Below are 26,868 nucleotides of genomic sequence, written 5' to 3'. Positions count from 1 at the left end.
AGTTCATAAGCCCAAAATACTTTGATAGAAATAAATTAAGATAACATTATTTTAACCAATACATATTAAAACGATGTTGTTTTAATTATTTTTGCTTAGTTACGATATCTAACTGAGCTGAAAGCTCGATTTGATTCAAACTCAAGCTTGAATCCTTTCAAACAAGTCGAGTTCAAGCAACTAGAGAGGAGCTCGATGAGTGCAAGCTCAGCTCCCGTCAAACCAAGTTTAGCTCGGGCTTAAGCTCAATACCTTTCAAATCAAACCAAGCTCAATAGGCTCGAGTTTGACTTGACTCAAATCTAATCTCATAAACAAGTAGTAGAGATAGACTAAGTGAGAGAGTCATTTGTGTTTCTCACATGCTTACCCTTTTCTCCATAACATTGTATACCGTTCTCTATCTTCATTTCATATTGTTATTCGGTTATTCCTTGAGGTATTAAAACATTGTCAACCCTTCTTCCATAAAATTCTCAACTTGATGTATACATTTTGGATATATGCTCTAATGTCAACCTTATGAGATTGAATGGAACTAGAGATTTTACAAAAGTGATGAAACTAAGAAGGATAAAGGTATTTTTATTAATTTATTTGTTGTGAAATTAGTATTGATTTTATCAATTATCACTGCTAATGTAAAGAAAATATTTTCAATAATGAATTTTGTGAAAAATTGTTTGCAAAATATAATGAGTGATCAATGATTGAAGATAACTTAGAGAAAATTTTATTTGATAATAAAGTCATTGTACAATATTTTTAAAAGATGAAATCACTTCAAGGACAATTATAAACATAATAGTTAATAATAATTTTATTAATACAAATATTTATACTTATTTTAATTTAAAATATACTTATATAGTTATACCTTGACCCTTTAAGTTTTACTTGTAAGTCCACTACTGATTTCTTCCTTCTCCCATCATTTTTAAATTGTTTTGTTCATCCATTTGTGGGTACTTGTGAGTTTTAACATTATCCGTCTATAGAGTGATATTGCCCTCAACCTAGAAACGAGGAGATTACATATTGACTGCTTCATAACCCGAACTAATCTTTTTGGTATGTTTTACGCCTTTGACTTTCAACATTCATCCAACTTCAAACACACTAATATGTTGACTTGTTTTGACATTATTTTTTTGTTTCTTAGGGTATCACGTACATTTTGGAAGACAATCTATTATTTGATTTTAATAAAAAGAAATTATAGATTTTCACATTAATAAAACTATATATATATTTTTATATATAAATAATAATTTATTATCATATTTAATTTTTAACTATTTAACCACAAAATAACATATATTATCTGTATAAAAAATTATACTTGTAACACAACTCTTTTCACAATCCTAATGAATCAACTATTATTCAGCTTTCATTAAAAAAAAAAAATTTCATCTAAATACCCGTGCACATAATTTAAAAATCTTTATTTCATCAAAGTTGGAAAGGAAGATGGTCAGACTTTTATTTACGGTAAAAGGCTCATGAGCCAGCACAGAACATAGTTGAAATTTTGAAGTCAAGAATTGTAGGGCATTACCCAGGAGGAAGTCATGCAAAACTAAATCCTTTAATAATTATTTAACCACAATTTAAAACGAGTTATAAGTCAAATTCTAACTTAATCAAATTATTTATCTAACTCACGAGTCAAATCAAATCAAATTCTAACTTAATCAAGTTACTTATTTAACTCATAAATCAAACTAAACCAAACTCTTTAGAACTCAAATTTGATTTAATTTTAAATCGAGTTAAACTTTTTAAATCAAACTTGATTCATATTTAAATTAAATAAATTCAAATCAAATCAAACTAACTCGATTTAAATAGAGCACCAGACGGGAGAACCCAGGCCTTCGAAGGGGTTTGGAAATGGTTTTCAACCAGCAATAGACGGGCCTCAGCTAGAACCTCACTAGCTGCGTCATTGCCCCAAGCGCAAAGATAATACTAATCTGCATCTTTGTATCAGTACACTTACACCTGTCCCGTGTGGGGCTTGAAAGACACTATGTACGGTGCCATTCAATTGACAGAATTTTCAGTCTGGCATTCCTGAAAAGGATGTTGCCCCAACTCTTAAGTCATATTCAACTCCAACTCGCTACATTCATATAACGATATGGCCACTACAATACTACATACATACCAAATACTTGTTCCAATTATACAGCAGTCAGATAAAATCCACAAGAGATTATGGCCTTTTTACAGTGTAATACATATCCCAACAACACATCGCATCAAGAGAACAAATCAAAAGTATAGAATGAGAACAAACAATATGGAAGATGGTGCCGTAACTGGCACATATTCTTGAGCAAAATTGTCTTCCAGACCAGTTGGTGAAAATTGAATCGTGTAATGGTCCGTTTGTTATTTAATTATGGGTCTGGGTCGGGGTCTGAGTCTTGTCTGCTTGCTAGGCACAATTCATGCAATTCATTGAGTAGCCACTCCTCACCGGTGTGCCCACCTAACACCAGTACCCTAGTCCCTCCAACCACACAGGTGCTATGACCCCAGGCAAATTTAGGTGGCTGACCAGGAACATTGAGAATTCTCCAAGATGGTTTCTCCTCGGAAGGATCTAGAAGGAAGAGCTGAGAAGGAGAGTGCAGTCCGGCAATGGAACCACCAAAGATGATAATCCTTCCACAAGGCATGCTGACTGCAACATGGTCAAGTCTAGGAGGGGGAACCACAGCACTCTGGCTGCCCACGCCAGTGAATGCACTACACATCAGTTGCTTCCACTGTGGTTCTTCGTCCCCCAAATCAATGGTATAGGAATCACCTGATCGTAGCCGCAAATGCCCACTGCTAGCAAGTCCACCAAACATCAAAACTTTTGTCTGACCATAAACTCTGAGAGAATGCCCCAATCTGGAAGAGGAGTAAATGAAGTGGGTATTTCTCTCCATGCTGGCTTGTCTGTTGTTAGATCCAGTAAGTACATATCACTAAGAAGTACCCCAGCATCTGTGCAGCCGCCTGTTACAACCAATTTAGAACCTTCTATCGTGCAAGAACTATGCCAAGATCTAGGAAGAGGGGGAGTTCCACCAGAAACTTCTTTCCATGTTGGTTGTTTGGCATCCAAATCTAGAACAAATACATCATTAAGCAATCCTTGCCTTCCACATCCACCAAATACCACTAACCAAGAACCGTTCAAACAGGAGAGAGTGTGGCCCCAGCGTCCCGGTGGGTATGATTTAACACTCACCCGTTGCCATTCTGGATTTGCTGCATCAAGATTTAGAACAAATGTGTCATCCATTGGCTGCATATTAACTCCTTCCCCTCCAAAGAGTACTAGACGATTTCCAGCTGCACAGGCACTAAAATTGCAACGTGAAGGCTCCACTGCTCCTCCAACTGTAAGTTTTCTCCAGCAAACTGCCTCAAGGGTAGTCAGTTCCCTAGCCAGACGTCCCCACCCTAATTTCTTGGTCATGAGTTCTAATGCACCTGTCACCTCTCTTCCCCATGCATTTTGACATACCATCTTCCTTACATGCTCATTCTTTGTCAATTGACGAATCCTTCTACAAACAGATCCAATGGATGCAACATCCCTTGGTGCCAAGCGTGCTAGAATGTTGTGAGCTAAAACTTCATCTGAGAGCTGAAGTATTCCACACGTTTCTTGACGTTGAATGAATGATGATTGCCTACTCTGAGAACCATATTGAGCTGACTGATCATCCTGCTGATTGCCAGTCTCCTTGAATACCGGATAAGATAAATGATTCAAATCTATTTTTGCTTCAGTAAACACTTGAATACCAATAATGTGTGTGACAGTTCCATCATCATCATGTATGGGTGCAAGTCTTAGCCTGTTAACTAGAGCACTACCATCTTTCTGAAAATTGAGTAACTCACCTTGGAATTCAATACCTTCCTCAAGACATCTTCTGATTTCAGAAACAACAACAGGATCAACCAAAGGGTGCCGTCTTTGAGCACGAGGATCCCTGTATTGTAAGAACCGACTGGAACAAAAAAAAAGTCAGCAGCAATTACAGACAAATCAGAAGTACACAACAAAATTGATTGTAGAAAACTATACTCTAAAAATAAAAACATAGAATTGCAGACAATTCTGAAAAATATTTTTTTCCTTCAAAAGAATATAGATTCCTGGATGATATGCATTTCATTTTAATTTTTCCAAGTATAAAAGTATTGATAACATAACTAATATGATTGTTTCAGTAAAGGATAAGGAAAGAACAGCAAAGAGCATACTGGCAGAAATAGAAAGAATTGATGCCACAAAATTAAAAGAGTCCAGATGATACAGACCCAGTTTTTTATTTTTACATAATATAACTTGGGAATGCCACTCACAAGCATGCACAGCCACAAACAAATGCCACAGATTAACATTACCATGTGTACATAAGAAAACATCTATTAGGAAACCACAATTTATGCTGGCTCAATTAAACTTTAGATGTAAATGTGCAGACACTGAACTAATTAAAGTACAAAGAAGCTGGAATGACCCCAATTAGTCATATTAATTAAAAGAAGTAAACAACTAGAGATAATAAAACCATAAGCAAATAGCATACAATCTAGGAAGTTTCTTTTACAGAACATAGGACATTGGAATCGGCAACCGCAATGACCAATTTATATGAACTTATTACAGCAAATACAAAACCGAATATAAGTCAAAGTATCATACATGCTGTTGAACACTTCACTCTCTCTTCTTAAATTCAATTGATCATATTAACAATGTAGCTGCCCCGCAATTATTCTTACGTGTGTTCTGAGAAAATAAATACAGCATCATTTTTCTAAGTGTTCCTTAACTCTAGGGCAATAGCTTTCATTAAGCGTTATAAAAAATTAATGGGAAAAAAAAAACTATTTATCACATATAGTTACTTAAACAGGTGGATTCAATTTGAGTAGCCAAGCCTAGGGTAGGCTCAAGTTCAGACCGAATCTATAATACTTGTCTCAAGCTCAAGCTCATTGGAACTGGTGCACAATATCACTAGAGAACTTTCGACTGGATCAACAGTGTCATTGGAGGAGTGAATAGTATCACCGAAAGATAAACTATATCACTGGACATACAAATGAGCTGAGCCAGCTTGGATTGGATGCCCCTTAGTCACAAAATATTTTCTCTCCCTCCGTCCCTCCATTTCTTTTCAATACAATGGGCAGGGAAGGGCCACCAAGCCAGGGGTTAAACTGAAATGCAGCCGTTAAGAGTTGAGATGGAAAAATAATTCTTCTAAATTTGATCACCTTTGCAAAAATAAAATTCCCTTGTGTTTGACATGAAAAATTTACTTGTGCTGTTAAAAGTTTCACAGATTAATTAATATCCATAAACAAATTTTTCATTCAAGTAAACAAAATTTTAACCTACAAATTATTGTACTGAAGGATAGATAACGGAAAGATGACTAATTCAAGACATAACACATGAACTTATGCAAATTGACTGGTTCATACAATATTAAATATTTAAATGCATGCAAATTGATTTTTAAGGCTTGAAACAAACTAGTAAGTTATCAATCACATAGTATTTAGAATTCAAAGAAAATGATGTATGAATTACCTCATGATTAGTACATACAGAAATCAACATGGCTGGTAGCTAAAAACAAGAATCAAAGTAGAGACATTGGAATTGCAACAACAACTCAACACTAGAACAAATCAATCATGGAGACATAATCATATGATACAAAATCAAATCTACATTAGTGTTCATCCATCTACTTTAAGAGTTAAAGAATGTAAAATTCAGAAATTTGTTTAACATCTTAGAGCAATAACTTTGTTATAATTATCACCAAACCAAAATTTAGCTGTGTACCTTTCCCTGCTTTGTTTCAATGGAGTTTTGTAGCCTTAGGATCCAGATTACATATTGGGTAATTATGCTACTGAACACAATGGTCAAACGCTGTTTCAACCAACTATTCTTCAGGTACCTTCAAATTTAGTATTGCCTTTTGCTGCACGACACCCTTATCATGTAGAACTAGATACATATGACTTGCTCAGATAATTATATGTTACTTTAATCAACCCTTAATATTAAGTCTGTTTCGAGTAATAGAACATGAGCTAAATCTGTTTACTTATTTACTGCCTCAATTTGCTAAGAAAAGAAAAAAAATAATTAATCAAAAGAAAATACAGTAGGATTGATGAGTTTTCCATATAAAGGACAAGCTTTACTCAGCAACAAAAATGGCACCTAAAATCATACATAAAGAACAACTCATCTCTTATCATATAAACATGTAAAGCCTCTATACAAGATAAACTTAGTTGGATTGTCAAAAAAATCCAAAGCCAACAAAAAAAAAAATTAGAAATGCATATATATATATGGATTGAGATCAAACATATACCAAATTTCTATTAGATAGTCAATAAAAACTCAGGAAAAATCAAAGATATTGGTTTGAAAACCACCACTAAGAATATTTAGACATTATGAACACTTCAATCTTCTGGACTTGAAAACATATAATATATCAAAGATATTGGCTTGAAAACCACCACTACAACTGTTATCATTCAGCATATTTAGACATTATAGAACATTCCAATCCAAATCACATAACGATGAAACCAGTTTTTAAAAAATCAACTTTGAATGAATTGTGATATATCAGGAGATCTTAAATTCTAATAAAAAATTTATACCATTGAAGACTATCTTGAAATGATAAATTCGCAGATGGCTAGTTCATAAATCAATGGCGAAAGGATGATAATGATAGCTTTTGCAACAAAATAAATTGGTACGAGTATTAAACACTACCAAACATCTTCATTCTAGGAAGCTTAACGAGCTAACTTTAAAATTGGAACCGATTCCAGCAGGCAAGTAGTCACTATGAACTAAAGACATTGTCATGGTGGGTTGCTAAGTGGAAGAGGAGTCAACTATATCTCATTTTGTTATATTTTGATTTTGCAATAAAAGAGCAAAAATCCCCCAAAATTATGGCAGAAAGAAAAATAAATGAAAAATCATACATCATTTTACTAATTTTTACAAAATTCAAACATTAAATTTTCATCCTTTTCAACCGTTTCTTTTTTTCCCTAGCTTCCTCACAATCCAAACAGCACAAGCCAAAAAAATAAATTTTCCATCTCACTTCCTCTCAAGTCTCACCAAAACCCTCAGTAATCACACAAAAATTCCAAACATAAAAACAAATTCCAACAACTCACCGGCTTCCACAACCACAAAACAGCATAAAACAAGCAATTCAATAAATAAAACCACCAAACAAACTATCATTCTTTCACTCACCAGTTACGACCAAGGACTTCATCGGCGCGATAACCGGTGGAGATCTCGAACACTTTGTTAACGTAAATGATAGGAAAATCAAGCTCCAGAGCATCAGAAACCACAAACGACGTCGGAGTGGTCGGATAGAGGAAGAAACCTGTCTCCAATGGAAGCTCACTCTCCTCTCCGTCGCGCTCCTCCTCTTCGTCTTTACTGCATTTCTGGCGCTTTCCTGAGCTCTGAATCTCGTCGTCTTCTTCTTCTTCCTTTTCATTTGACATGGAGTTTCGGGTTTGCGGAGAATGGATCTTTGTGGTGTACTAATCTCTCAGTTTCCTTATTTGGCTATGGAAGAGAAGATTTTTTTTGTTGTGTCTGCCTGTACAGTCCCAAAACGGGCTGCAATTTCAATATATTCACGGGAATGCCACTAAGTTTACTATATGCATAATCAAGACGTCATGATGTGTTAAGGTTAATTTTGGTAGAGTGTTTTGTCGGTGGAGACCAGAGATATTTTAAAGAGAAATTATAAAAAATAAGTAAAAGTAAGGGTGTTTAAGCGAAATCACCCAAAAATTTTATATTAAAGTAAAAATGTCTAATTTTTGTGAAATGTTGAAACTACCCCTATATATAAACAAGGCAAATTTTCATATTTGTCATTGTGAAACTTTCACTGTCACTGTGCAAATCCAAAGAAAAATCGTCTTTTTTCTTACTGTCCACTATCGTCCCACTATCAAGCCGATTTCTGATGATTTTCTTGTTTTTCGACTACCGAAAATGGTCAAGAAGGTTAGTATATCTTCCGTAATTTTGTTTGAATCAAGTTATTGTTCATATTATTGAGATTTGAGTGAGATTTTACGATTTGAAACTTTAGGGTTTCGATTTTGAACAATGATTAATATGTTTTGATTCTTGGCTGTTTTCGTTGAATTTGTTGAAGGGTTTTGTGTTATACCCTATGTAGATTCGATTTCTGTTGAAATTGGAGGCCGAAATGACCGATTTTTGGCCGAAAAATGTGTCTGAAGCATTCGACAGTCTGACAGTGGGAACAGTGTATCCCACTGTCATGACGAACACTCCTACTGTGACAGTGGGTTAGGGGGGTTAAGCGGCTTTTTTAAAACATTAGGGATCTGGTCATTATAGATTAGTCCACTGTGGGCGTTTCTGAAATTTGTCATGTGACAGTGGGCTGCTAGGGAATAGCGTGGGTTGGGGTGAAAATTTACTTTTTTGAAACTGCAGGGGCGGTAATAGATTCGAAAATTACTGAGGGGGCAAGTGATAAATATTGGACTTGTTTGTAATAGAAATTTTCTCAGGGGGTAAATTGATATTTTTCACATCTAGGGTTTGTTAAGGTGTAGTTTTCGAATTTTATATCCGTTTTTTCTGTTTTAAGATTTTTCAATATGTAGTTTTCAAATTTGAGATTAAGTTTTTCTATTTGTGTACCTTTCGAACACATTTTACGATGTAATGCCCTAATTTAACTCAATATTTCAGTTTTTTCATTTATAGGATATATCGACTCGTACTTTTGAATTTCAGTTTCATTTTTTCGAATTTTACCGTTTTATGATATATCAATTCATATTCCAGATTTCTGAACGATTTTTTCGATTAGTGATATTCTTATGTATTTTAACTGAGGGAGAAAGACTATTTCACCCCCCAACTTTTGATGCGTTCTCAAACTGCCACCCATGGCAGATGAAAATCCACTTTTCCCACCCATAAGCAAACTGCCGTCCAATTTTTCAGTTAGGGACAGGGGCAAAATCGTCATTTTCTATTTAAAACCTTAAAACTTTAAAATTTTACCGTTTCCCCCCTCCAGGTTTTAAAACTAATAACTAACCCATCCTCAAAGTTTAAAAAGTTTAGATTTCACCCCTGGGGTTTGCTTCATTCTCTGGCCACCACCGACGGTCGACGCATTCGACCGATCTCCCATCTCCGACTACAAAGGACGATGAAAGACAACCCTCTGGACGATAAAGCGTCGTCCTTCGTCGTCGCGTCGTCCAGACGTGACGAGCGACGAAGAGAGAAGAAGAGAGACCTTCGTCGAGCGATCTCCCAGATCTAGACGACGAGCGACAAAGAGAGTCGCATCGTGCGACGAAGAGATCTCCATCTCTTTGTCGCACCGTGCGACGAGGAGATGAAGATCTCTTCCTCGCACCAGGAGAAGGAAGAGGCCGGTGACGACGCCGGAGAGGAAGTCGAGAGATGAAGTGGAAGAATGGGGGTGAAATGTGAGTTTTGAAAGTTATGGGGGGCGGTTGTATTTTAAAAAATATGGAAACCCTAGGTTTGTGGGTGAAAATGTTAGTTTTTAAAGTTTAAAAACTTTAGGGAAGGTGAAAATGTTAGTTTCTAAAACCTAAGGGGGGTGAATGGTAAAACCCTCACATCAATTTTGGGAGATTAAATTGAGGGGTATTTTTGTCATTTCATCTAACAAGGGTAAAATGGATATTTTACCCTTATGCAAACAGATATCATCCATATTAATAGCTCATGGGTGGGAAAAGTGGATTTTCATCTACCGTGGGTGGCATTTTGAAAACGCATCAAAAGTTAGGTGGGAAATAGTCCTTCTCCCTTTAATTGATAGAGTTCGAATTTAAATTCTGTTTTTTCAATTATTCACATTATAGGGTATATCAACGTATAGAATTCGAATTTCATTTTCGTTTTTTCAAATTTCATCGTTTTAGAATATATCGACTTGTATTTTCTAGATTTTGGAACGATTTTTTGATTGTTATCATTCTAGGGTATTTCAACTTTTAGAATTCGAATTTCAGTTTCATTTTTTCCAATTTCACCGTTTTAGGATATATCGACTCGTATTTTCCAGATTTTGGAACGACTTTTCGATTGTTGTCATTCTAGGGTATATCAACGTATAGAATTCGAATTTCATTTTCGTTTTTTCAAATTTCATTGTTTTAGAATATATCGACTCGTATTTTCCAGATTTTGCAACGATTTTTCGATTGTTGTCATTCTAGGGTATTTCAACATTTAGAATTCGAATTTCAGTTTCGTTTTTTCCAATTGCACCGTTTTAGGATATATCGACTCGTATTTTCCAAATTTTGGAACAATTTTTCTATTGTTGCCATTCTAGGGTATTTCAACGTTTAGAATTCGAATTTCAGTTTTGTTTTTTTCCAATTTAACCATTTTATGATATATCGACTCGTATTTTTCAAAATTTCGATTGATTTTTCGATTGTTAACATTCCATGGTATTTCAACATATATAATTCGAATTTTATTTTCGTTTTTTCGAATTTCACCGTTTTAGGATATATCGACTCATACTTTCCAAATTTTGGAACAATTTTTTGATTGTTGTCATTCTAAGGTATTTCAGCGCTTAGAATTCGAATTTCAGTTTCGTTTTTTCGAATTTTACCGTTTTATGATATATCAACTCGTAATTTTCAGAATTTCGACTAATTTTTTGATTGTTAACATTCTATGGCATTTTAACGTATAAAATTCAAATTTCATTTTCATTTTTTCAAATTTCACCGTTTTAGGATATATCGACTCGTATTATTCAGATTTTCGAATAATTTTTCGTTTGTTGAAATTCTAGGGTATTTCAACGTATAAAATTTGAATTTCAGTTTCGTTTTTTCTTTTTAACTATTTTACGATCCTGAAATCTTATTTTAAAATTTTGTGATCACTTGTTTTATTGTTTTGTATTTTTTATCTTTTTATGATTTTTCCATGAAGACATTTGTTTACATATTTGCTATTTATGAATGACTAATGAATTTTGTAAATTTTCGCAGGATATTTCTCACAAAAGAAAACGTGTTGAAAGCGAGCGACGAATCCCCGATAAGTCCATATATTTTCGGACAGATCTGATATGTCATACACAGCGCACAACATTATCTAGGATTACATCTACACTGACCCTGGATCAGCTACGACTATTTGAGAGAACATGTTTCGGGTATCTTCTTCGTTTACCCAAGACCAAATTCTCTGGGATATTGGTTCATTCATTTCTACTACGGCAGCTACATCGATTCTCTGCCAAAGACGAGTTTTGGTTTAGGATTAGCGGGGTTGATGTTCGTTTTAGCCTGTTTGAATTTGCTTTGGTGACGGGTCTTTCGTTTAGCCGACGCATTGATATCTCTTCATATATTCCTCGCTCCTCCAGACATAGGATCAGAGATATGTACTTTTGAGGTTGTCCGAAGGTGCAGTATCATGACCTAGAGCGTGTTTTCTTATCGAGGCCATGGGGGGATGACAATATTGACGCTGTCAAGATGGTCTTATTGTATGTTCTTCACATGGTTTTGTTAGGGAATGATCGACGAAAGAAGGTGTCTTCAGAATATTTATAGTTGGTTGATCATCTGGACGGGTTTAATTCCTACCCCTGGGGTGTCCCCATGTGGCAGATGACATACGAGTCTATGTCACAGGCGAGTGACAGAGTGTGCTCCGAACAGATGCCTGAGATGTGTAGATACGACCTCTACAGATTTCCTTTCACATTTCAGGTTAGTTTTAATTTATTGATTATATATATTAATTGGAAAAAATATGAATTGATTTATTTAAATCGTAAATAATTATATTGCAGTATTGGATATATGAGACTCTGGACACGTTATACAATTGGATTGACCTTGTTGATCTCTATGCGTCCCCACGAATGTTTAGGTGGTGTACGCGAGACGTCCCTAGTTGAACTCATATATGTCGTATTTTCACTAGTGATCTGGTATGTACTCGTTAATTAATAAGTCGATTAATTCATTATATGTTGCAATTATTTTGACTTATATATCTTTATCATTATGAGGATGTCACATTCCCCCTTCGTCCATCATCGATCAAGAAGGGTTTACCATGGTATGCTAAGATTTGCGAGTACACCGGTTTACCTGATGCTGATTTCTTTTCATCTTCTTCGGTTCATCTCGCGATCAGAGACGGGGCTTCTCCAGCCGCAAGACCTTCAGATGTACCCGTCGAGACTTCTGAGACATATAAGGAGCCTATTCAGCCTCCTGTTATGGAGCAGCCTCTATGTTCCCCTGTCGTTTAGAGCCCACGGACAACAGACCATCCTGGAGTGGAGGATCGTACTACCCATCATGCCACCGAGTAGTGTCCTCCATTTGTATCACCCAGTATTTCTACATTAGATGTTACATTAGCGTACTGGGGTACTACCATTTTACGTGAGATATCGAGTTTTCACGATGATATCTCTTCCCAAATGACTCGATTACGCGACGATATGACTTGATTACAGGATCGTATGGCTCATTTAGAGGACATCGTCACGCGTACATATCCAGCCCCCATCGCTCAGGTTGTAAAACCACTTCTAATATATTACTTATAAAAAATGTCTATAGTGTTATTATTCTGACAACTATTATTACATTCGTATAAGAGAGGGACGATGATATCCAACCGACATCCCCCATTGATACCGCAATACCATCCCATCAGCCACACGAGGTCCGTATGACATTTCAAATTTATATTTAATGTTAAATGTCGTTATTATATTATAGTATTGTTATATATGAAATGTCACTGATTAAATTATTATTACTATTATCTTAGGGTAGTGCCAGGAGGGGGCATCGATTAGCCCTTCTGTTGCATCACCTGTCCGAGCTGAGGTATGTCACTTATCAATGGAACTTTATTTTTATGATTGTTCAGTTATCGATTAATATAGGGTATATATATTCGTATAGGGTATTCCTCATGAAGGCCATCCGATCGGATCCCTAGTTGCTTCAGATCCTCCACTTGAGGTATGATAATTATTATAGATATTATATTTTATATGAACTATCATTTACTATTTTGTCCTTTTCATGCATATAGGGAATCGACATTGATATATTATCGATCGAGGGTTCTCCCCGAACATCTTCTCCAGAAGTTGAGGTTAACTTTTTTTAAAAACTGTCATTGATCGATTTGTCTTTTCAATTATATTGTTTATTTAATGATATTTTGACTCTTTTTCAGGACGAGCGATTATGGTTACTTACTAATATCCCAAGCTCAACCAAAAAAATAGTGGATATTGGTTCATAGGAGGAGGACTTCTAGGAGGACGTTTCTGAGGTCATCCATATTGAGGTATATCAATTATACTTAGTATATAAATATTCGTATATATTGGTCACTGAGATGTTCAAAATTACAATTTTCCAGTCTGTCGAGGAAGCACGCGTGGTGGACTTGACCGTGATTCAGAATTCTCCAGTTAAACCTCCTCCCGCATACATGAAGAAGGTAAAATAAATCGATTAATGTTAATTGTTACGTAGGATGGAATGATGAATTAATTTTTTTTTGGGATCATGCAACTGATTCGTACAACACGTGGTCGGATCGTCCGAAAGGGTCCGCTGGTTCGCACCCCATATACAAATCCACTCAAAGGGAGGGCGAAACGACAACTTAGGACCATTTCATCCTCTGCCTTAGAGCTTGAGGAATCTTTCCTCACGTGGTACACCAGAGCTGCGGCTTTCGACACTTATGATGTCTATTTCATCAGGTCGAAGTCAAAGGACAGTTTTTGACGGCTTGTGGTAGAGTTGCGCGAGTGGCTGACCGATGATGTAAATTGTCTATACTATATAATTCGGGAAAAAATTTGATATATTTATTAATAACTAACACATATGAACTTGTTTATACCATTTTAGCATGTAGATTCTTTTTTGGCTTTATTACATCAGCACCAAAACGACCACCGTGCGATTGTTTCACAGCATTGGACGACAGCCCACACATTCTTCGGAAGCCATATTGAGATGGCTTGGAAGAGTTGGCAGACCATACCGTTTGAGAAGTTTAAGTTTTCGGGGCTTTTCACGATGATGATTGAGGCAACATACACCCGGGATTGTTGTACAAACCATGGGGGATGGTCGATCAGGTATAGTATATATGTATTTTCAATACATTGAATTAGTCTATAATTAACTAAAATTTGTCACTGTTTATAGGTTTACATCCCTATAAACTTTGACTGCGCACATTTGGTGGCCGGAGTTATAGATTTTCGTGAGTGATCGATTACAGTATATGATTCAGATGTATCATATTCGGGGAATATGGGGTCTCTTAAGCAGCACATGCGACCGTATATGACATTCATACCTGCGTTATTAGAGGTGATGAGTTTTTGGACCGCTTCTGGACAGACTCCACGACGTGATTCCCTCGCTTTATATCGAGCGACGGATGTCCCTCAGCAGGGACTAGGCTCCGGTGACTGTGGCGTGTTTATGTTACGTTTTTTTGAGTGTTTGGCGTTGTCACGGAGCGTCGATTTTCCCCGAGAGTCGTCTACCTCTATGCGTCGACGTTTAGCGTCGCTGTTGTATTTTCACTATATAAAGTAGCTCACGGATGTATATTTAGTTAGCTCATTGTTTATTTATCGTTCTTCATATGTTCGTATGTATATATTTATTGTATGTGCGTATGTGTACGATGTACTTTATCTGTCATTATATATAGATATGTATTTGATTTCATTTTATATGTAATTTGAGTGATGTTACTATCCAGCAACAATCGAAAAATTCTTTGAAAATCTGAAAAATACGAGTCGATATATCGTAAAACGGTAAAATTTAAAAAAACAAAACTGAAATTCGAATTCTAAAAGTTGAAATACCCTAGAATGGCAACAATCGAAAAATTCTTTTGAAATTTGAAAAATACGAATCGATCTATCGTAAAACGGTGAAATTCGAAAAAACGAAACTAAAATTCTAATTCTAAAAGTTGAAATACCCTAGAATAGCAACAATCAAAAAATTCTTCAAAAATTTGGAAAATACGAATCGATATATCATAAAACTGTGAAATTCGAAAAAACGGAACTGAAATTCGAATTCTAAAAGTTGAAATACCCTAGGATGACAACAATCGAAAAATTCTTCGAAAATTTGAAAAATACGAGTCGATATATCGTAAAATCGTGAAATTCAAAAAAATAGAACTGAAATTCGAATTCTAAAAGTTGAAATACCCTAGGATGGCAACATTCAAAAAATTCTTCAAACATCTGGAAAATACGAGTTGATATATCGTAAAATGGTGAAATTCAAAAAACCGGAACTGAAATTCGAATTCTAAAAGTTGAAATACCTTAGGATGGTAACAATCAAAAAATTCTTTGAAAATCTGGAAAATACGAGTTGATATATCGTAAAATGGTGAAATTCGAAAAAACAGAACTGAAATTCAAATTCTAAAAGTTGAAATACCCTAGAACGGCAACAATCGAAAAATTCTTAAAAAATTTGGAAAATACGAATCGATATATTGTAAAACGGTGAAATTCGAAAAAACGGAACTGAAATTCAAATTCTAAAAGTTGAAATACCCTAGAACAACAACAATAAAAAAATTCTTCGAAAATTTGGAAAATACGAATCGATATATAGTAAAACGGTGAAATTCGAAAAAACGGAATTAAAATTCGAATTCTAAAAGTTGAAATACCCTAGAATGGCAACAATCGAAAAATTCTTCAAAAATTTGAAAAAATACGATCGATATATCGTAAAACGGTGAAATTCAAAAAAACGGAACTGAAATTCGAATTCTAAAAGTTGAAATACCCTAAGATGACAATAATCGAAAAATTCTTCGAAAATCTGAAAAATACGAGTCGATATATCGTAAAACTACAAAATTTGAAAAAACGAAACTGAAATTCGAATTCTAAAAATTGAAATACCCTAGGATGGCAACAATCAAAAAATTCTTCGAAAATCTGAAAAATACGAGTTGATATATCGTAAAACGGTGAAATTTGAAAAAACGGAACTGAAATTCGAATTCTAAAAGTTGAAATACCCTAAGATGGCAACAATCAAAAAATTCTTCAAAAATCTGGAAATTACGAGTTGATATATCGTAAAACGATGAAATTCGAAAAAACGGAATTGAAATTCGAATTCTAAAAGTTGAAATACCCTAGAATGGCAACAATCAAAAAATTCTTCAGAAATTTGGAAAATACGAATCAATATATTGTAAAACGGTGAAATTCGAAAAAACGAAACTGAAATTCGAATTCTAAAAGTTGAAATACCCTAGAACGGCAACAATCAAAAAATTTTTTGAAAATTTGAAAAATACGAATCGATATATAGTAAAACGGTAAAATTCGAAAAAACGGAACTGAAATTCGAATTCTAAAAGTTGAAATACCCTAGAATGACAACAATTGAAAAATTCTTCGAAAATCTGGAAAATACGAATCTATATATCGTAAAACGGTGAAATTCTAAAAAACGAAACTGAAATTCGAATTCTAAAAGTTGAAATACCTTAGAATAACAACAATCGAAAAATTCTTCAGAAATCTGGAAAATACGAGTCTATATATCGTAAAACGGTGAAATTCGAAAAAACCTAAAATTTCATTTATAATGCTCCTACAATGTTTAATATCAAAATGCCCCCCAATTTTAATAACATTTCTTTGACGCCTCAATTATCTATTCCTTAAATTTCATTGAGAAATTTATAATGCTTTTATAATGTTTAATATCAAAATGCCCCCCTAATTTTACTAAAATTTCATTTAACCTCTCATAATGAGTGAGGAGGGTTTATATAAATGAGGGGAAGGGTAATTTTGGTATTTTAAAAAAAGTCATGGGCATTTTTGCTTGAAAATAGTGACTTTGGGCATTTTTGCTTAATGGGAGGGTATTTTGGCCATTTTTTATAATTTCCCTATTTTAAATTGTGCTGTACTAGACCATTTTGTTGATGTCAATGTTTTCAAAATTGAACGGGATTTTGACCCCAGTAAAAGGGCACTCTATTCTAATAGATATTCAAATCGATAATTCGATAATAATATTAGTGAAATATTTAAAAATAATATTTATACTAATTTTATTAATTAGAACAGACTTGGATTTTCACCTGATTGGATTTTTAAACCTATGGTGTAGATATTTTAAATTTTAAAGTATAATTTTTTGTTTTTGAAAATAAAATTTCCTTTATTGTTTATAATAATCGAATCGTGTATAATTTTATCTATAAAAAATCTAATTCTTTATATTGTTAAGGTATTATATCGTAGGAGTAATCTTTTAATAAAGGTTAAATGACTATTTCCCATGCAATGTTTGATGAAATGATAGTCTTATTTGTTAAGTTTGAAAAAGTCAATTTTTCACTAAAATCAATTATTAATTTTAACAGTTAAAAAATATTTATATTATTTTGTTTCAATATTATAATTGAAGTGTATTATGGGGTGTTGTTGTTATTTTTAAAAAAAATTACAAATAAATAAATATTTTTCTTATCTTATTTAAAAAATTATCATATTCACCAAGTATAATTTGAAAATATAATATGCCTTCGATAGTTTATAATATAATATTTACATTTTTTATTTATGATGCATTTTAGGGGTGTAATGTCAATTTTGAAAATATTGGGAGGTATATTGAAATTTCAAATTTTCTAAAATACCCCAAAACTTTTTTCAAATTTCAAAAAACCCCTTTAAAAATTTCATTAATATCTCTAAATTTTCAAATGTTATAATTTGCCTATAAATAGATGGTTATATATGTCATTAATATCTCTATTTATATTAATATTAATAATTTTTTTTATTATTTAATTAAAATTAATATACATTAGGGTATAAAAATTATTTAATACACTTTTAGAGTAAAGTGTTATTTAGTTTGAAGAGTTTTTTGTGTTTTCAATAATTTTATTTAAAAAAAAAAGGTTAACAATATATTTGTTTAACAAATTAACATATGAATAGAAAATTAACTTTTTTTTTTAACTTAAAATATGTGAATCTGTCATTTCATCAAACCTTGGCTAAGAATTAATTATTTGATCTATTATAAATCATATAATAAAATAATAAAAAAATTTAGCTACTTTATATTTGTCTTGGAAGGTATTATAAACGCTACCTTAAAAATTAAATTTAAGATGTATCTCTATTATATTATCATTTCTTTAAAAAGTATCGATAATATACATTTCATATTATACACCTATTATACTGTTTTTATTCGATACATCTTAAGATATATATCAATTTTCACTTATATTGTAGGATATATATCATACATTATAGAATACTAATACCCATGTCTCGAGGTGACTTCGTCGCTTCAAAGAGATCTGTGTTCAAGAAACAAATCTTTAAAGATTTCTTAACTAAGGTAAAGTTGAGTTGTCAGTCCAATACTGTTGCAACTGAAATGCTTGATACATATTTCAAGATCAGCCACGGGGTTTACAAGGTGTTACATGATCAAATTCTGCAATAGTCAAATTCATGGAGAGGGTACCAAGAAATGGATTAAGCTGCGTAATCAATGTTCAACCACATCATCTCTCTAGGCCAACCCAACATAAAGGTCATTTACTCGTGGGAGAATCTAATGTGCGAGCAAAATGTTTTACATTTAGAAGTGGTATAAAGAATGAGACTTTAAATGATCCCCCTTTTGTGTATACTGATGAGGATTATATTATATTCTGATTCATAGCATGTAATCACACCATTTTGTCCTATAAAGTAAGGATCATATGAAGGTGAAAGAAAATAGCAATCTCATCATACACATTGTTATGTTACTAAATTATATTAATCAATGTCGAACCTAGGATATTTATAGAGGGGTGGCCTTTACGACTCATCATGGTTAAAAATGGATTCGAATCGAGTCAAATTAGAAATAATTCGAATTTGATTCGAATAAAAAATAGTTCAATTAGAATTTCAAGTTCATAACTCGAATTTATAGATCAGATTCATAGTTTAAGTTCATGGTTCATTAATAAAACGACATCGTTTTACCTAGTAATAGACAAAACAATATTATTTTGATAATTACTTAACATAATTTCAATTGAACCATGAGTTAAATTCAAAACATATTGAGCCTCTACTAGGCTCACAAGTTGGATTGAACCAAACTCTTTCTAACTTTAGTTTGGTTTAAAAAATGAGCTGACTCACCCGATTAGAGTTCGATTGAAATAAATTCAAGTCAAACAAAATTATGTTAAGATGACTTTCGAAACCGAACCAATTCGATTCAAATTCAACCTTAGTCATTTTTTGTTAGTCAACTAGTAAAAACTTTTTAAAAATCAGCTAATCTTGAGTAAAGAAAACATTACAATATCAAAGAAATGAAAAGAAATAATGCAATAACATATGTATCTTTTACACGAAAAAACCTCTTTGATAATAGAGTAAAATAAAAAAAAAAATCTGTTAAATCGAAGTTAGAATATTATATGTGAAGATTTAAATATTTGAATGTCGATTATTTAAATATGAAAATATGTTAGAATGGTATACATAGTTATTTTCAATTTAACACAATTTTCCATTTTTATATATTTTGAAAACATTCAAAGATATTTTTATTATAAATTGTACGAAACTTGGGTAATTTGATATATCCAAAATTTTAATTCTTATTTTGAATATAACTTGGTTATTTTGTCAAACTCTTATATTTTTTTTATAATAAAATTATATGTACAAATAATAATGTGTTATCATGTATTTGAGTATTATTTTATTTTTAAAACAAATTTGAGGGTAACCTCGTGTCTACCCTCATAGTATAACAACTCCATGTCTAATATATCAATAACAAAATGAACCACCTCATTTTTAATTAGTATTTGTTTTTTTTTAGCATAATACAAGATTATCCTTTATACTGGTAAGTCTATCTTAATTGAATGAATAATATATTTTTATAATAAAATTATGTATACCAAATTTTAAATATTTAATTTGATATCTATATTATATATTATCATGTGATTGAATATTAATTCCATTAATTTAAAATTATTCAATCAAATAATAACATATTATTTAAATATTTAATTAAATATTTAAAATTGATAATATGTAATATTAATTAAATACTCAAAACAAATATACTGTTCATATTTTTAAACCAATCTAGAAGCTACTCAAAATAATTCATACATATATATATATATATATATATATATATATATATATATCAAACACTTTAATACAATGATAAGATCATATTCTGTGTTAGGTTATTAGCTCATATTGCCACCTTTGGATTGACAGTGGCAAATTCAAGCAACTCTTGATCAGCTTCAAACAAGGCCATGTCTTCTTTGCTCAGACTTACCAGAGCTTCTACTCCTTCACCATCTCTCGCGTCCACCATGAAAACCGTATCCTTGAAAATTAGGCTAGGAAGGGTAACCCACGTCGGCTTTCCCCACCCAAAATCAACCTCATAAAGAGGAAATCTACACCAACTGGTAAACATATAATAATCTACATCATCTCTTCCAAGAAAATTTTCTATCTCACACATTTTTAGCCACGTCCTTTTCTCATCTTTAATCTTCTGCAAACCAGTTTTCTTAAATTCTGTTATTTCTTTTCTTAATTCACAAACCAATCCCTGCAAGTCGGTCTCCTTTTCAGTCGAAATTGCAGCGAAGAGCGTCCCCACAATGTTCCCGATACAGTTTTCCGGCAGTGGTGGCTCGATTCTTTTACGTAAGTTGGCAACGTGGCTTATTAATGACAGTCTTGGAAACCCTTTTGATGATTTTGAAATATTTATCATACATTTCCAGATTAACGCCGTGACAGCTTCCACACGCGTCGGCTGCTGCACGGTGGCTCCGGTTGCCTTGGCCTTGAGTGAAACAATCTTTGACGATTCAAAAACAACCCTCTTGGTAATTACGCCATCATGATGGGGAATTGTTATATGGGGCTTGGAATCTGATGGAGGAAAAATCGATGCTGCGTTGAATTCAGGAAATTTAACTCCATCGCTAGACCCCGAAATGGCTACTTGAGACCAACTATTTAAGACCATAGAAAGCGTTTCTGTGTCTGCAATTTTATGTGAAATGCAAACGCCGATTACCATTCCGCCGCATTTGAAGAAGTTGGCTTGAATAAATAGCAAGCAGCCGGTGTCAGCCTCCTCGGATTCAATCTCAACAGGAAGAAAACTTCTCAGCATTGAAGCATCAGGTTGATCAAGAATGTCAGATAAATTGCAGTTGACTTGAGCTTCAACGTATTCAGCTCCATTATCGTTGCACTCGATGGTGGTTCTTTCTTTCATTATGCCTGCAAGTGGATAAAACTTTGGGAGCAATTTCGACAAGGATGTCTTCAGGTGCTGCGATCTTTGGGTGGGCCGGCTTGGATGGTTGTTTTGTGGGTAGAAAAGAAGCAATGGTGTGTACATTACAGGAGCATTCTGGTCAATAAGGGAAAAGTTGAAATTTGTTGGGTGTTGGGGAGTTGGAGAAGATGGCTTTATTGTTTCTCTGGCAACTATCTCAATCTCCATTGTCATATGCTGTGTCTATTTGGCTATGTTTTCAAAATTTAAATCAAGTTTACCCGGGATGATGTGGTAATTAGCATTTACATATGTATATAGTAAGTCCTCCTATGAAACAAATATAGAAAGTAGTTAGAGGAAGACGGAACACTCCTGAATTTTTGGAATAAAAAATGAAATATATATATATATATATATATATATATATATATATATATACACACGCACACGCCCATATTAATTGTAGGTCCAATATCTCAAGGTCAAAATACTTATTCTAAACTCGGGATTGTTAAAAATTGGATTGGCATTTGTTAAGTATCGAAAATCTAAATTTCTATTTGTAAATTATTAAAATTAACCAAATTAATTAATTTCAGGGTAAAATTATTATTAAACTATAATATATTAAAAATAATAAAACATTTTCTCGTTTACTCTCTTTATTTATAAAACTAACAATTTCTTTCTATGATTAAACCTTGAAAATTTATATTGTCCTTTCTAAGGCTTCAATTTTTTTCTTTCTTCTCCAATAACTGAATTTTGATCGAGAATGCCTTCATCCCATCATTCTCACTTTGCCTGACGATGAAGGTCAATGACAGACAAAGAAACCCCAATGCATGACAAATCAAAGACAACGAAGTGAAGAAATTGAATCATCGAATCGAAGTTTGTCTTTGTCTTCGTCGAATCAGCTCCAAATGACTAGAAATCAAAGGTGCTTCCATCGATTTGACTTCAAACGAAGAGAAAGACGATGGGATTTGGCTTGATGGAGCACCAAACAAAGTACCAAGCCACGAGGTTGATCCACTTCAAATACCAGTAAGACCAATTACAAGGAGTCAAGCCAAGAAGTTGCAAGAAGCCTTAAATGGACTCATGGAAGAGCTTTGGTCCAAGTCAAGCATCATGGAGGTTGATTGGGTCAAGGTAAGCACTAAGGGACTAGTTAATTTGATCTAGTTCACAGTTCAAAAAGGAGTAAAGGAATCAACCATAAAGGATAAAAGTCTAACCCAAGAGTAGCATGTCATATTTGGTCACCGAAAAAGCATTCAAGGGAAGGCATCCAAGCATGCCTTGGTTAGGCCTAGGATTATGTTATTAGTACCTTTTTGTAATGGATTAAGACTTGTTTTATTAAAGCCCAAACTTTTATTTAAGTTATGTGTTATATAATGGGCTACTTAAATTAGTTATTTTTAAAGCTTAAATGTCATGTTGGTTTTTAATTTAGATTATTGGGTATTTAATTAGTTAATGAGCTTAGATAAATTGGATAGTCCATTGGGTTAAGGTCAAGTTAGGCCTTTAGGGTTTTAGACACCATTTTTTAAAATAATTTTTCTTGAAAGAATGAACAGTAATGTATGAACAGTACCATGAGTTTAACTTTGTTTCAAGATTTTAACTTCTTGATTCAAAACTATCAAGAATTTATCAAGGTTCATCTCTTGTGGCGTTTTAGTCACTAATCTATACCAAGATTCATATGAATCAAGGTCAAGGTGGAACTTGTTCCAATCCTAGACAAAGATCAATTCTTAATTAGCTTTCGTGTGTCATTGTTGAAGTTCGCATCAAATTTGGTATTAAAGTCACATCAAATCAAGTTCTTGTCATTCTTTTTGAAAAATTTTTTTGTTCTAGTGTTTCTTGGTGTTGCCAAAAATTTGTTAGCTATTTTCTTGAGTCTTTCTTTGTTCTCATGTGAAATTCTTGTGTTTCCTTCCTTTCTACATCTAATCCGATCACCTAAGGAAGAGTTTGATCAAATTTCACCAAATCTTGATGAATCTTGATAGTGCCAAATTTAGGATTTATGATTCTTGTCTTGTATTTTCAATTTCTTTTGTGATTTTGATCCTTATTTCTTATGTTTTTTTCTGTTAATTGCCATTCTTGTGTCTTTTTCTTTGATTCTTAGAATTTTTGCTTGAAAAATTAGATTGATCTTTAATTAAAAAAAAAGCAGCAAACAAAAAACAAAAAAAGAAAATTAAAAAAAAAAAAGAATTGGTTATGGTCGAATAAGTGTGTTGTGTTTTGTTTAAGGTTTGATTGGTTTATAATCAAAATTTCAAACAAACCTTGGTGTGTGTAGTGTGAGTCGAATTGGGAAAGTAATATCTTGGGAAAATGTTGTTTTGAGTTGATCTTGAAATTCATAGAGAAAGTTTGTTTGCCGAGTTAGGAAAATAGTTTCTTAGTTGATCTTTTCTTGTTTTGTTTTTGAATTCTAGGGAGAATTTCAGGTTGGGCGAGAGTTATTATGAGTTTGTGTTGAATTATTTAACTTTGGAAAGAAATATTGAGATTGCTGAAATTTAAAGGTTGAGTCTTAGCTTATTTTCTTTAAGTGTGTGAATCTTATTTGGGAAAAGGTGTGAGTTTACTGAAATTAGGAAGTAGTTGACTAAATCCTATGTGAATCACTTCATTCTTGATTTAAGTTTGTTTGCAAGTCATAAAAGAAAACAAAATCAAGAAACTAATGTAGTGTAAATTTGGCTAAGAAGTTGTTAAAAAAACTAAAAAAAAAAAAGAAAGATCAAAAAGAACAATTAGAATCACTTACCTCATTTGAATTTGACTCTTCATTTTTGTTGTCTCTTTCTAGTTTTCTTTTCTCGATTATTTCATTCTTTTATTTGTTTCTATCTTCTCAATTCTGAAAAATTTTCCTTCTTGAGTCTTTATTCCATTCGTTTGTCTTCATTAGTAATTGTGTTTGTCTCAAGGTTGTTCTTGGTGGGTTCTTTATAAAATTTAGATTATAGAATGTGTGAGAACATTAAAGTGAAAACACGAGCGTGAGTGTAAACACGCGAGTGAGCATTTGAGGATTCTTATTTATACATATACATTTTTTTTTTGTTATGAAATTTTAGGCATGGTAGATCCCAAAAACATTAGTGTTGTGGAAGATTCAGGTAATACCGAGGCTTTCATAAAGCGAGCCATCCAACAACAATTTAAGCGTTTTTTTAACGTGATGAGGAATGTTAATGCTCGTTAGATAGATTAGAGAAGCAACAAAGTGATAAAGAGAGATCTAGTAGGAGTAACGGAAGAAGAAAAACACCTTTAGAGCGAGATAAAGAAAAGGTCAATTCTAATGGCTAGGGTGATGAGGATAATGATAGGCAAATTACTTTAGAAAGCAAAGGAGGATGAAGATGGTATAAAAATAGTTTGTATAGAGGAGATAGACATGGTGATAATAGCCTCAATAGTATTAAGATGGAAATTTCACCTTTTAAGGGTAAAAATAACCTGGAAGCCTATTTAAATTAGGAATGTAACGTAGATCAGATTTTCGATATCCATAGGTATATGGAGGAGAAAAAGGTGAAATTAGTGGTTTAGAATTCACCCATTATGCGGGTATTTGGTGGAATCAATTACTAAAAAATAGATACTTGGGATAATATGAAGAGTGTGATAAGGCAGTGGTTTGTTCCAAGCTATTACCATAGGGATTTACATCAAAAATTATAGGGGCTTTAGGCAAAGGACAAAAAGTATAGAGGACTATCACAAAGAGATAGAGATAGTCATGATTAGGGGTAATATAGAAGAGGATAGGTTCACCACTATGGCTAGGTTCTTAAATGGGTTAAACAAGGATATAGCAAATGTAGTAGAGCTCCAACACTATATAGAATTAGAGGATTCGGTACATATGGCGATGAAGGCAGAGAAACAGTTACAATGAAAGAGTAAAAGTGATATGGGGTCTTATTCTAGCCCTTGGAAACCAACTGTGTTCGAACACTCAAAACCTAGGCGAGATGAACCCAATCGAGAGAAACCTAGTACTAAACTAGAACTATCGAAAAGAAACAGTAACATCAAATGTTCTAAGTGTTTGTGTAGGGGTCAAAAACCTCTTAGTGTCCTAACAAAAAAACTATATTGTTGAAGGAGGATGATAAGTATGGGACAGAAGAAGAGTTGAGTGATAAGTTTATGCCACTATTAGAAGATACTAGTGATGAAGAGTTGGAGTATACAGTAGAGGGTGAGGCACTAGTGTTTAGGAGAGCTTTAAATTTATAGTATAAAGAAGAAAATGATGAGCAATGAGAGAATATCTTTCATACTAGGTGTCATATGAAGGGTAAGGTGTGTACTTTAATCATAGATAGGGGTAGTTACACTAATGTAACCAGTATTGAGCTTGTAGAAAAACTTAGTTTACCTACACATAAACACCCTAGACCTTATAAACTTTAGTGATTAAATGACTGTAGAGAGATTAGAGTGAATAAACAAGTGGTGGTGGCTTTGTTTGTGGGTAGGTATCAAGACGAGGTTTTGTGTGATGTAGTACCCATGTATGCTAATCACATTTTGTTAGGTAAGTCGTGGCGATATGATATAAAAGTGACACATGACAGGTTTAACAATAGGTATTCCTTTATGATGAACAATAAGTTAATAACCCTTGTACCTTTGTCACTAGAACAAGTTTATGATGATCAAATGAGGGGGAGAAAGATGTTTGATGAAAAGAAAGAAAGTGAGAGTGAGAAGAAAAGAGAAAATTTGAGTAAGGATAAGAGAAGAGAGAAGAAAAAGAGAGTGAAAAATTCAGCCTCGAGAAAAGAAGAGGGAGACAAAAAATGAGTAGAAAAAAAAGAGTTTTTATGCAAAAACGAGTGATGTGAGGGTAGCCCTTACAACTAAACAATATTTATTATTGTTGGTCTGTAAGGAACCATTTTTGTTTTCCTCTAACACTAACCATTCTCTTCCTAGTGTGTTTGTTTCTCTTTTGTAAGAGTTTGAAGACGTATTCCCTAAGGAGATTCCAGATGGATTGCTATTGGTTCATAAGATTGAGCACCAGATTGATTTCATACCTAGAACAGTAATACCTAATCAACCAGCCTATAAAAGTAATCCTGAGGAGACAAAGAAGCTTTAGAGGCAAGTGGAGGAGTTGTTAAATAAAGGATACGTGAAGGAAAGCATGAGTTCATGTGTTGTACTAGTGATTCTAGTGCCTAAAAAGGATAGGTCATGAAGGATAAGTGTTGACTGCTAAGTTATCAAGAAAATCACTATAAAGTATCG

General features: G+C 33.3%; 1 protein-coding gene and 2 pseudogenes across 1 annotated transcript; all 3 read right to left on the bottom strand.

Moving 5' to 3' along the window:
* Positions 1–1,799: 1,799 nt before the first annotated feature.
* LOC123217810 lies at positions 1,800–1,970 on the bottom strand (annotated as a pseudogene).
* A 163-nt stretch (positions 1,971–2,133) lies between these two features.
* Positions 2,134–7,665, bottom strand: LOC123216990 (annotated as a pseudogene).
* Positions 7,666–20,499: 12,834 nt separating this feature from the next.
* On the bottom strand, positions 20,500–21,789 carry LOC123215272 (BAHD acyltransferase At5g47980-like). Its single transcript, XM_044635298.1, has one exon. It carries the CDS (start codon positions 21,787–21,789, stop codon positions 20,500–20,502), a length of 1,290 nt encoding a protein of 429 aa, XP_044491233.1.
* Positions 21,790–26,868: the final 5,079 nt, after the last annotated feature.

Source organism: Mangifera indica, chromosome 5 (assembly GCF_011075055.1).
Source record: "Mangifera indica cultivar Alphonso chromosome 5, CATAS_Mindica_2.1, whole genome shotgun sequence".
Classification (NCBI taxonomy): Eukaryota; Viridiplantae; Streptophyta; class Magnoliopsida; order Sapindales; family Anacardiaceae; genus Mangifera; species Mangifera indica.
Note: the sequence above shows the minus strand (reverse complement) of the source record. Positions and strands in the feature narration are given on the sequence as shown.

What these genes read in the sequence shown, in the direction of transcription:
- LOC123215272 (XM_044635298.1), bottom strand. Translation starts at nt 21,789, where the DNA reads ATGACAATGGAGATTGAGATAGTTGCCAGAGAAACAATAAAGCCATCT.